The sequence below is a fragment of the Rana temporaria genome, chromosome 1 (genome assembly GCF_905171775.1).
Source record: "Rana temporaria chromosome 1, aRanTem1.1, whole genome shotgun sequence".
In the NCBI taxonomy this organism is placed as follows: domain Eukaryota; kingdom Metazoa; phylum Chordata; class Amphibia; order Anura; family Ranidae; genus Rana; species Rana temporaria.
Window position 1 is genome coordinate 586,778,221 of NC_053489.1, and position 12,128 is coordinate 586,790,348.

General features: G+C 39.9%; 1 protein-coding gene across 7 annotated transcripts in view; it reads right to left on the bottom strand.

Moving 5' to 3' along the window:
- The window catches only part of LIMCH1 (LIM and calponin homology domains 1), a 388,951-nt gene that overhangs the window by 89,937 nt on the left and 286,886 nt on the right, over positions 1 to 12,128 (bottom strand). For 5 of the 7 annotated variants that reach the window (XM_040335035.1, XM_040335039.1, XM_040335037.1 and 2 more), the window contains exons 8-12: positions 11,697 to 11,946; positions 4,165 to 4,404; positions 2,116 to 2,388; positions 1,049 to 1,303; positions 36 to 365 (exon numbers count right to left, since the gene is read on the bottom strand). In XM_040335035.1, coding sequence (XP_040190969.1) covers positions 36 to 365; positions 1,049 to 1,303; positions 2,116 to 2,388; positions 4,165 to 4,404; positions 11,697 to 11,946 — 1,348 coding nt within the window. The remainder of the gene's footprint in view (positions 1 to 35; positions 366 to 1,048; positions 1,304 to 2,115; positions 2,389 to 4,164; positions 4,405 to 11,696; positions 11,947 to 12,128) is intronic. The other 2 variants (XM_040335040.1, XM_040335041.1) reach the window with 2 other exon arrangements.

The window sequence follows — 12,128 nt, forward strand, 5'->3', positions numbered from 1 at the left end:
ACTTATACAGCCACAAGTGAAATCATGCAGTATACCTCATCTCGCACTGTAGATGTGTTACTGGAATGGTGTCCATTGTCTGAACATTCAAAGCAGTGTCTGAAATGACCACCTTGGCACATGTAATGTCAGAGGCAATTCCATCGCTGACATTTGCCTCACCAGGTTTGGCAATACAGAGCCTATCCCATCTCTTCTTATCAATCTCAGTAACTTGGCCAAAGTGTACAAATTTTTGTTTGTTGCGAGCCCTTTTCTCTTGCAAGGATAATTTGCGTCTACCAAAGTCATCACTGGCTGCTCGGGTCGCATCAATCTTTGGCTCCTTGGCATTGCTGGGCATCTGTTTTGCTGTCATACTTTCACTTTATTCCAACAAAAGGAAGAAATCAAAAATTAAATTGCAATCTTAATTTTACTTTACGGCAGTGAAAATGTCAACCAAAATGTTTATTAATCAGCAATTTTTAAGCCTTGCTAAGCTCCTGATATGTGATGTCAGTATCATTACATCATAAGTATAATGTAATTACAATATGAAAAAGTCAAACTCTAAGATGGCTGCATGAGACAGCAATTGCTGTGTAGTATGTTTCCATTGGTTCAGTCACAAGGGAAAATATGTACAATATTTGGAGAATGAGAATGCGTATAGTGCAGTAACTCTTAGTATGCCAAGAATGGTTCTGGGGCTACCTTGTAGTTTATGGGCATAATCTACAGTTCGGTTGAACTTGATGGATTTGTGTATTTTTTCAACATAACTATGTAACTAAGTAAATAACCTAGTTAAAAGAAGTTCGTGCTTAGACCAATAGTCTCTATCAGGTGCTGAATGAAGGGTGCTGGGTCAGAAATGTTGTTCTGCTATTAAGTATGACTGGTGGTTATACATGTTTTAATCCTCTGTGGAGCACCAGGCCAATCTTTGTATGCAAAAATTTATTCTGCATAGGATGTGAGCCAGATAAGACCAGCTAAAAAGTAGAATTTTGACGATAATGATCTGGAAAATAACTGTGGGGAAATCAATACTGAAAAGCCACACCTCTCTTCAGAAGACAGCTTAAGTCTCTGCCAGGTTGCCAAGTCAGCCTTTGTTATTGAGGAGTTGCCAAAAACCAAAGACTCCTTCTGTTGTGCGACTGAGCCATGAGTTTTACGCTTGGCCAAATCATCCCTCTGAATGTCTGGTACTTTCTCCTCTTCCTCTTGGTCAGATACGTTGTCTATGTGTCTTTGAGCTAAATTTTCCTTTTGAATGATCTCCTTCTCCACAGGTTCGTATTGACTTTCTTCTTTGCTGCACATAGTGAAATTTTAGAAGGCAGCCTGATTATGTACTGGACTTTATGCCCACAGATTTAATGGCCATGCACATTTTGTTCTTTTACAACATAAGAAAACTCATCTACCCCCCAAGTAGATTTGAATCACTACAATATAAAATAAAATATTGACTCTAAAGTACTGCAGAATGTAAAACAGCCTCTGTTCATTGGAATGGTACCTCTAGATATCAGGAAAATCAAACTATATTGTTATATAGATCTAAAAACTCAGGGTCCCTCAATGAAATCCATTACACTGCAAGCAGTTTTAGGAAAACAGGAAAAACATGCGTTCTTTGACTACATTTCATATGTCTGGAGCTTGTGTTTTTGTAAGCACAATTTGCTACTTTGGGTCTCTTGGAAATTGTCCATTCTTAGCTATAGGACAGGTCTTTGTTTAAAAAAAAAAAAAAAAAAAAAAGTGGCCCAATTTGTTTATTTTCTAAGGAACATTAGGATTAAAAAAATCCATTCTTCAACAGCCTCTTGAACTCTAAGACAGTGTACCTCAGTCCTGTCCTTGATGGCTGCAAATAGTGCATGATTTCAAGCTCTTGTCACAGAGTGACAGGAAAATAATTGATGAAATTCTTTTAAAGTGTCCCTTATACCTGGAAGGCTACAAAACGTGCACTGTTGACAGCAACAGGTTACTGGATTTGAGAAAGCGTGCTCTAGAAAAAAAGCAAAGCTTTGAGGAGCAAACTAATGGAAAACACGACACACACTGGTAAATGAACTCATGCACTTTCCACTGGCATTGAAATCATATTATGCAAACCTTTTATCCCCATCACGTTTGAAGGAGGCAGTGGTTGCAGTCGAGGAGTCCTGAGAAGGCTTGGATTTGGCAATATAGGAACCTAGATATTGATTAAAGGGTGTTGAAACTTTGGGTTGGTTCATTCTTGCTCTGCGTGTTGCCAAGTCATCTCGCGCGATATCTGGCATTCTACACTCTTCTTCCTCTTCAGAATCCTCATTAGCTGGATGGCTGCTTTCTTTCCGCAATACAATCTCTGGCGTTTCATGGTCTTCTGCACATTGCTTTGGACTAAGACAGTTACAGTTATATTACGCAGAAATTCTTTTGAGGGATGCACATCAAACCAAACAAATATGGTTGTCACATGCAAAGGACAATTGTAGTTAATTGTTATGTACTCCAGTCCCAGATTCAAACAAAATGTCAAGTGCAAAGTATTGGTTACAGAACCTGAAAACTTCCTAAATAAGCAAAGCTCACAAAGCCATTTACCAAAACTGATTACGTCACATAGTGTATGCTTAAATATGCAGGCTGAAGTTTGTATGGTTGGTTTTCAATGAATAGTCCCATTGCTAAGAGTACGACCACATATCTTTGTGGGTACACAGTTCTTGTATAAAATGTTTGTCTTTTATAGACAATGGGAATGATAATTTCATTTTGTCTGTTAGACAAATGAGTCATTTAACTAATCCAGGTCAGAACATCGTTTTCTCCAGAGAAATAATATCTATAAAACTGAAGACAACTGTAACTTAGAACCTCTAAATGTAGGACTCTACCAGTAATTAGCTTGTAAGACTTTAGTGCCAATCAGCCTAGCATAAGAAAGCAAATTTAGCCATTATGAACAACTGACAAACATAAATTGTACAAAGTATAAGCTCGTTAGTAGGGTTATCCCACACAAATCCAAAATAAAAAAAACGCAATTAATTTTATTTCATAAAATGGATCAAACAACAATGTGTAGCATTCTACAGCAACCATTAAAAGAGCAGCTCCTAAAAATGGAGGCAATGGTAAGTCAGATATTGTTCAGTACTATAAAGCCCGATCTTGTGCAAATAAAAAATTTGTGCAGGTGTTACAACTATATAGTGTATGCACTAAACCCTGACAAACATGTTACATTTTTTTTTTATTTTTTTTTAGCAAGCCTTAGGCTTGCCATGATTAACTAATCAAAGTAATCAGGTCACTAACTGAGCAGTCCAACGTAAGACTGTGTTATGCCAATAACTGCCAGTCAACTTGGAAAATTACATCTGTGCTAGTTCTGTGTCAGAATTATGTGAAACCCTAGTTCCTTCAGATGTTTCCAGGGGTTCATTGTGCATTGTGTTAGTCTGCTTCCTAAATAAGTAACCACTGACACCAATGATCTTTTAGATCTCTTCAAGGGTGGGATTCTTTCCAATGACAACATACATAAGGACCATTCTTCCCAGTGATCACCCCCCAATGTAGCAAGAGCTGTAGATATTGTAATTATTAGCAGGGTTTCCCTGAGCCTGGAAACTTATTTCAAGAGTTCCTCCATGCTGAAATGGTTGAATAAGGCTGTGTGAATGTATTTTTCTCTTCTACAATAATTGTCACGTTGGATTTTCTCTGCAGTGCCTAAAAAAAATATTTTTTTGTTTTACATAGATTTTATCACTTAGCTCGTGAGGAAGAATGAAACTTTTTTTTATAAAACGTATAAACATCTTAAAGGATCCATCCAGGAGCAGTATTTGATGACTTTAAAAGGAAATGAGTGTCAAAATTAGATATTGCTGGCAGTTTTTAGGCATATTGGTTATCTCCAACTATGACCTGCGGTGGCTACTGGGACCACCTTTTACCTTCGGGGTTACTTTTCAAGTGCAATTATACACAAAACACCAATATCCTCTTGCAACAAACTACCTTTGATTTTCAAGGCTTGCCCCAACCCTTCCCCCATGATTAGTCCATGCTACACAGAAAAATGGATGCACATATAGGGGGTCAATGCCACAAATCAAAAATGCAAAGAAAAAAACCTTTACAGCATTCCATCTGCCATGTGCTGACCTGCTGTAACGCTTTGCTGCAGGCATGACCTTTATTCCAACTTTTTGAAGGCTTTTTAATTTCCGAGCCTCCTCCTCCTCACTGACTAATGGCTGTTCCTTCAAGTCATTTTCTTGCTGGTCGAAATACTCTTTAAATTTTTCAGTTATTCCTAACTGTCCTTTAATCAGCGAAGAGGCTCCATCTTCTCCATTCTGCCCCTCACTACGTTCTTCCTCAATTGCTTCAGGGTGGTTGGGGCTATTGCGTAGTTATACATTAAACAAAGCACAATTAGATTAAATATTTCAAATTTTGACAAAACGATCTCAAAACTAGCTACATTGTTCCACTGTAGGCACAGGATTGTTTACAGTGAAATTGACAGCAGTGTGAATATTTTAAAAGATAAATATGGCCAAAGCTTCTCTTCCGGATGACAGGAGTGCACTTACTTGTGTTTTCCAGTGACCAAGGATCAGCCGACAGCAGGCTAAAGTCCACTGTCAGTTGATATCACAGAGCCACTCTAGGCTCTGGAAGGATCCTGACAATGTCAGAATCGACCCAGATCCCTGATCAGCAGTTCCCCAGACTGGCCACATGACTGCTGAGTTCTTGGTCTTAAGGCCGGCAGGGGACAGCTGCAGCATCACACCAATGTTGCAGCTATAGAGGCGAGTATGTATGTTTTTTTTTTTAGTACCCCACATTTCTCCTTTAATAGGTAGGATCTGCAGAGAATCATATACCTTACTGATCAGTCTCTTGTGGTGCCGGGATCTAGTTTTTATGCAAGCACTAAATATTTACAGAGTAGAATGAGGGTTATAGGGTTTTGGGTTTAAGGACTAGTGTTAAACTAGCCATACACTAGCAGAGTTTTGTTTAAAGTTTTTCCTTTATGAACGTTCGTTCAATTTTCTAATATGTAGTTAGTGGGGTAAAATGGACAAGTCCATTCACTCCAAAATTGAATGTTAAAAGCAAATTTTATTTTAAATTGCTTTACTTTGAAGAACATTCTACAAGAACAAATTTTCATGAATGATTGTCTGAACATCTGCTAGTGTATGGCCAGCTCTAGGCTTAGTTTTTAGAGCTTACATGTTATAGGTGGGGGGTAAGAGTTTTCTAAATGGTTTAGGATCAGGTAAAAAGCAACACACCTCCAGTGAATAAAAAAAAATTAAAAAAGAGACTGACAGCATTAAACACCTATGTTTTTATAGCCGTTTTATGTTTGATAGCTGAACTGCCCCATGCAGTGGAGCTGTGCTTTTACTGCATGTTTTAACTGCAGTTTTTTTTGTCTAGGGCAGGGATCTCCAAACTATGGCCCTCCAGCTGCTGCAGAACTGCATGTCCCATAAGGCATTGTAAAACTGACATTCATAGAAATGACTACCAGAGGCATGATAGGAATTGTAGTTCCTGGACAACTGGAGGACCATAGTTTGGAGACCCCTGGTCTAGGGGATTGAAGAGCCAAGATATACTCACCTAATCATTAGCACCTACCAGATAGACAGCATCACTTTTGACACCAGCACTGTTTTCTGCAATATTGTACTGTGAGCCCAGGCTTGACATTGAATACATAAAGACTTTTGCTCACAGCGAGTCAATTTAATAAGCATGTCAAAAATGTAACCTCCTGCACTCAGGTGTGATGCTTCCAGATGGTGAGAGGACTATCCTCTTGGCTAATCTTGTAGGTATTATGCACAAACATATTGCTGCCCTCTCAGGACTGTGGTAGGCAAGCTAAAAAGCAAAAGATGGGTGCAGCTACCAATGCATTACCAGAACACAATTTTATTAGAAATATAGGAAGAGCATTTGACAATTGAAAAGTGTCAGCCATTCCTGGACACTATGAGGTCTTCACACGCTTTTCAGCGGCGTTTGGTGAACTTGGAGGCAGTCTCATCAGCTTTTCTAGATATGCTTGTGCAGGACATGTGTTTGTGAGTATGCACTTGTTATTTATATTTCTAATAACATTGAATTTCAGTAATGCACTAGGTCAGTGCACCGTCTCTCTTGTTGTTTTTCAGTCATTTGAATAACAGTGGCTGTCATTCATCCTGTAAGAAATGTTTCCATAAGCTCATCCCTCACAGTTATTAACTTTTGTACCACTTGCCCCACCCTAATAAAATGTAAGTGTTCCTAACCCTATTTTATTGTATTATAACTGTATTGTCTACCTTTATATTGTAAAGCGCTGAGCAAACTGTTAGCGCTATATAAATACTGTATAATAATAATACAGAGAAGCAGAACCTAGCCCTGGATTATGTGGAGGGCAGCACAGGAAAAGAAACAAGTACTGCAGTACGAGATTATAGACTACTTAACAAATTAAAAAATGCTCAGCTGCATATTTTAAAATAAATGTTAACTGGAGTTATGCTTTTAGGGTTGAGCATTGTCTGTTCAGGTGGTTAAGTTTGCTGCATTTTCTGGTTGGGGCAGTGTAGGCATTGGCATAGGGTACAGATCCCTTCACTGCCTGCTCTCCTGACTGGTACCGCCTGAGACAGGAAACAGGGGGAATTGTCTCAAACAAGAGACAGCAATAAAGTTGGCAGAGTATCCGTTTGGTTCCTTCTGGTGCGTCCCAGCTGGGAGTTTTATTTTCACTCCCTATCCCAGGTACCACCTACAACAATTGTCCTCAATGGGGACACAGATAGAAATAAAAAGAAAGTTTCGAATAATAAAAATCTATAAAAATAAATAAATAAAAAAGACTTAAAATTTTAATTATCATCACTTGGAATACAGTTATTTTTTAAACTCTCTTTCTGTAAAAGAAGCCAGTTGTTTTGGCATCCTCACGGCACCCCAAACTGCCAGTGTCTATATAAAGATGGTTGATTATTACAGTGTGTGCACATGTCCTCTTCAACTCTGGCATGCCAGAGCCACACAATAAAACCAAGCTCTTGTGATGCATTGCAAACTTTGATTTACAGAGTGCCCACCGGCATGACGTGGAAGAGAGGGTGAGCACAATCACATTTATGAAAGCACTATGCTTTACATAAGTTACTCTCTAACAGCAGAGAACGTAGACAGGTTTCCTAATGGGTTATATTTACAAAACGAAGAAATGCATATTTAATGGAATATCCTATTGTTCATCTTCTCTCATGACACCTTTGTACATGACATTTTTCAAACATAGGCAATATATTGTAAGTGTATATATAAAGTTCTAAAAACAACACGCACACACCATGCCCTAAGCTTCTTTTTTCCCCCATTTATACTCAAAGTCCATTCCTAATGCATTTTTTTACCTCCCCCTTCCTAGCCACAGCATGCACAATGGCACATTTGTCCTATTCCTGTGCCCATGTTCAGCAGACCACCTAGAGAGGAAGCTTACCAAGATTTTCATTATCCTTGACTGATCAACCCAATACACTAACCATGCATAATCTTCTCCATAATCAGGCAGAAGAGCCAGCAAAGAATAACAGTTTGCATATGCCATATATCCAATACGCAGCTGAATTCGGTGACACATAAATCGAACCATAACCACATCAACTATCTCATATATGCTTTGCTTACATTTCTATTCATTCTTAAAACGCTCAATTTTTTCAAGGCAAGCTTCTGCTTGAACACAATTTTTATGTAAACCATGTGGACATGGTTTATGTTAAACTGTCTGCATGCCAGAGAGGTCTGCTTTTGTTAGAAAAAACAAAAAGGCTGGAAGTTATAGAATTCTGCTTCTTTCCAGCAACAGCGTCTGGAACTGGACCAAAGCAGCTACTTCCAAGATACTTAAGTACTGAGCTAAAAATCCATGTGCATTTTTCCACAGCAGTAACATCATTCCTGTCTGCGACTACAAGACTCAAAGCAGCAGGTGCATATTTAAAAAAAAAGGGTTCAACTTTCGATGTCATTAGAGCCACTCTGCTGCTGTGCATCCCCAAAGGCTTTTTTACTTCCCTTCTCTGTGTAAAGGTTTTGCACAGAGCAGCCCCGATCCTCTTCTTCTCGAATCCCCCACTGAGTGTCCACTTAGCAAGCTGTGTGCTTGCTCCCGAGCCCCGCTCTGAGTGTCCAATGACACACAGGAGCGGGACATAACCCCATCTCCCACTCCTTTTACTCGCTGTGATTGACAGCAGCGGGAGCTGTGTCTGAGCCAATAAAGCGGGAGAGCGCGAGGAAAACCTCTGCTCTCCTCCACATCGCAGGCTCGGGTGACTATAAGGGAGAATGCATGTAGAAAGTTTTTTACCTTAATGTATTAAATGCATCAAGGAAAAAAATATTCTGTCTTTAGAACCACTTTAATAAGTGCTGCAGATGACAGTATTGTCCATGTGACATTATTAAAGTAGCTGGAACTAGTTACAGTTAGGTCCTTTCTTGGCTTGCCTAAGGATGACTCTTGAGCTCAGAGGACATCTGAGGTCTGACAGTTCCTATTATGACAACAGTTTAACATCAAGTTGATAGAAAACGTTTCCATAGCTCCTGTATGTGCATAACAGCATTGGATATCAAAGCCTTGCATTCTCTGCATTAAGGTAAAAACCTTTTAAGAACTGCTCTCCCCAGTTCCACCCTTTAAACACTTACCTGAGCCCGATCTCGATCCAGTGTTGTGTCTGTCTGCAGGTGCTCTTCTCACAGGAGACTCAGCAGCAATGGGAGCCATTTTTGTCTGCTCTTATCACTCAAATCCTGTGGGGAAGCAGGGCCGCTTGCGGCTGTGTGTATCTATGGACATGCACACCCTGGCTTGGGAGCGTGACCACATGAGCACACAGAGAAGAGGAGAAGATGAGAAGTGGAGAGTATCGGCAGCGGACCCCAGAAGGAGAGGTTCAGGGGCACTTTGTGCAAAATCATTGCACAGAGCAGGCAATTATAACATGTTTATTTATAAATTGAAGATTTACAACCGCATAAACGAAGGTCCGTTATTCAATGTCTTTCTACACACTCATGACAGCATAATTATAGCACAAACTCAGGCAAGGCAAAGCAGCAATTACCAGGCCTCAAGAGGACAATCAACTAGTTAAAGGGGTTGTAAACCTTCAAGTTTTTTCACCTTAATGCATCCTATGCGTTAAGGTTAAAAAACACCTTGCAGTGTCCGGCCCCACCAGCCCCCCACCCCCTCCCGTTTTACTTACCTGAGCCCCGAATTTCCATGGGCGTGTCCCCGCTCTCCTTCTCTCCACGGAGTCCCAGCTTTGATTGCATAAATTGATAGCAGCGCAGCCATTGGCTCCCACTGCTCTCAATCGAATCCAATGACGCAGGCGCTCCTAAAGTGCCTCCAAGATGCTGCTTTTTTTAGCATCCTGCCAGTGCACCACTCCAGTGTGAAAGCACTCAGGCTTTCACACTGGAGTGACAGGAGAGGAGCTTTATAGGTGCTTTGCAGGCGCTATTTTTAGCGCAATAGCATGAGCTATGAGTCTCCAGTAAACATGAGCTTGCCAGAGCCCCATCCCATCCTACTAAGTCTTGATGTTGGTTTTTTAATGTTAAAGTGATTGTAAAGTCTTATTTTTATTGAAAAAAGCAAAACATTTTTTTTTATATTTAACTGCTCGGTGAAGTGGTTTTGCACAAAGCAGCCCAGATCCTTCTCTTCTCGGGTCCCTCTTCTGTGCTCCTGGCCCCTCCCTCCTGTTCGGTGCCCCCACAGAAAGCAGCTTGCTATGGGGGCACCCGAGTAGAGTCACAGCTCCCTGCCTCTATTCAGACATGGAGCTGCAGCCCGGCCCTGTCCCCTCACTCCTCTGATTTGCTGACTAATTGAAAGCAGCGGGAGACAATGGCGCCACTGCTATGTCTCAGCCAATCAGGAGGGCTGAGTCTCCGGTGGCAGAGACACTCGTGAACATCGCTTGACAGAGATGGGGCTCAGGTAAGTATTAGGTGGGCTGAGGGGGGCTGCTTCACAGAAAGCTTGTTATTCTAATGCATCAAGATAAAAAAAACTTCCGACTTTCCAACCCCTTTAAGTACATCGTCACCAAAAAAGTTCATGAAGTTGGAATGGGTAAAGAGCTTAGCTTTTAGGCCTCATGCACACTGCTGCTGTTTTTGGCTTCAGCCATTTTTTACTGCAGCCAGTAAATTCCCCAGCATATTATCCTAGGTGGTCATGCATGCATAGGCTGTTATCAGCATTTTTTGGGCTGGGGCGTTTTCTGGCTGTAAAAAAAAAAAAACAGATAACTTTAAAAACGTTGAAAAATTTGGCTATTCTGCACTTATAAGTGTTTTTGAGCCATAAGCTCCTCTGGGAGTATAGTTTTACTATTAAAAGAAAAAAAAAACACTAAAAAAAGCAACAGTTAAAAAATGCTGAAAAACGCTACTGCAAAAACGCTTCAAAACTCATCTTATAGCTACAGCTTTCTACAGCCAACGCTACTGGATTTTTTTATAATGTCCAGTGTGCATGAGACCTCACATCTAAAGTTGAAATTTGTATAGAATTTCAACTATCAATATACCTTAAATGTACTGATTTTTTTATGGGGAATTCACTAAAACTGGAGCAGACAGAATTTGGAGCAACTGTGCATAGCACCCAATCATCTTCTGTGTTAAAGTTAAACTTTAAAAAATGAAAGATAGAAGCTGATGGGTTACCATGTACAACTGCTCCAGATTCTGTCTGCTCACATTTTAGTTAATTTCCCCATTGTATATATTGTTAAATATGACGTAGACAAGGCATGTAATGAAAAATACTTGGTTAAGTTTAGTGAAAACGGCATGCTAGATAAAAAAAAAAATCAGTATATCCAGAGATGTACATCTCCAGTCTTAAAAATGTCGGCCATACACAAATCGAAATTTGGCCAGTTCAGCAGGGACCGTGTATAGGCTGGCAGTCGATGGATCGTCCTGTGTACAACCAACCCGTTTTTTTTTTTTTTCTCAACAAACAAGCAACACTAGTCACTGTATTCCAACAGCGGCAGTCTCCTTGCTATCACAATACATTAGTACAGCGGGAAGGATTCCCTCATCCACCTTGAATGTGTGGATGGGGGAATCAGCTCTTTTTTTGTTCAGCCTGTTGCTTGAACAAACTAAAATGAATCATGTATGACCAGCTTAAATGAGTGTATGTTTGTGTATAAACACATATACATTCACATAATTATCTTACAAATAAACATTAAGTTTAATATTACTATAAAGCATGGGTTAGTTACAAGACAGAACAGAAGTCTGCCTACTTTAAGGCAAAACTGATTTGACTAAAACTTCAGACTGAGCCATCAGATAAGGAATAAGTCACTGCAATTCAGGTAGCTGCAGCTTTTGAGCACCATAAACAGCCTTTTTCAACAGGCAAATGCATCAGAGAAAAAAATGGGAACAGAAACCTAATGTTCCATCTGCTGACTCAATTGGAGAATAAATAATATTAATATGCAATATTTTGTATTTACAGGCAAAAAAAAAAAATTGCAAAAAAATGTTAGACATGACCCTGTTGGGCATGCACAAGGTTTAGTATGCTGTGAACTTATTACCTGAATGGCCTTTCTCCCCCTAGTGGTGAAGTTGCAGTACTCCAACTTTTCCGGTAATCGTGCTCAACTCTCTTTTTCCTCAGAGGTGCGGGGAGGTATGAAGTCTGGTTGCCCTTGTTGGGAAGGTACTGGTTAAAAGGCACTATTATTTTGTTCTCGCCAAAAGATACTCGTCGAGCAGACATGTCATCTTTCCTGACATCGGGTAATCTTCTGTGGGGTTGGTCTGATTCTGAGTCGCTTCCCCTTCCTAAAAATGAATAAAAAATAAATAAATAACTCAGCATACAATCAACGTTTAAAATTTAAATCTAAACAGATTTCCTTCACTTCTTGGCTTGTCACTAGGACAGGAAGTTGGCACCAGGATGGCAAAAAAACTTTTTCGTCTGAGTTCAGCAGAATTATAACCCTGCACTTAATTAGAAAGTA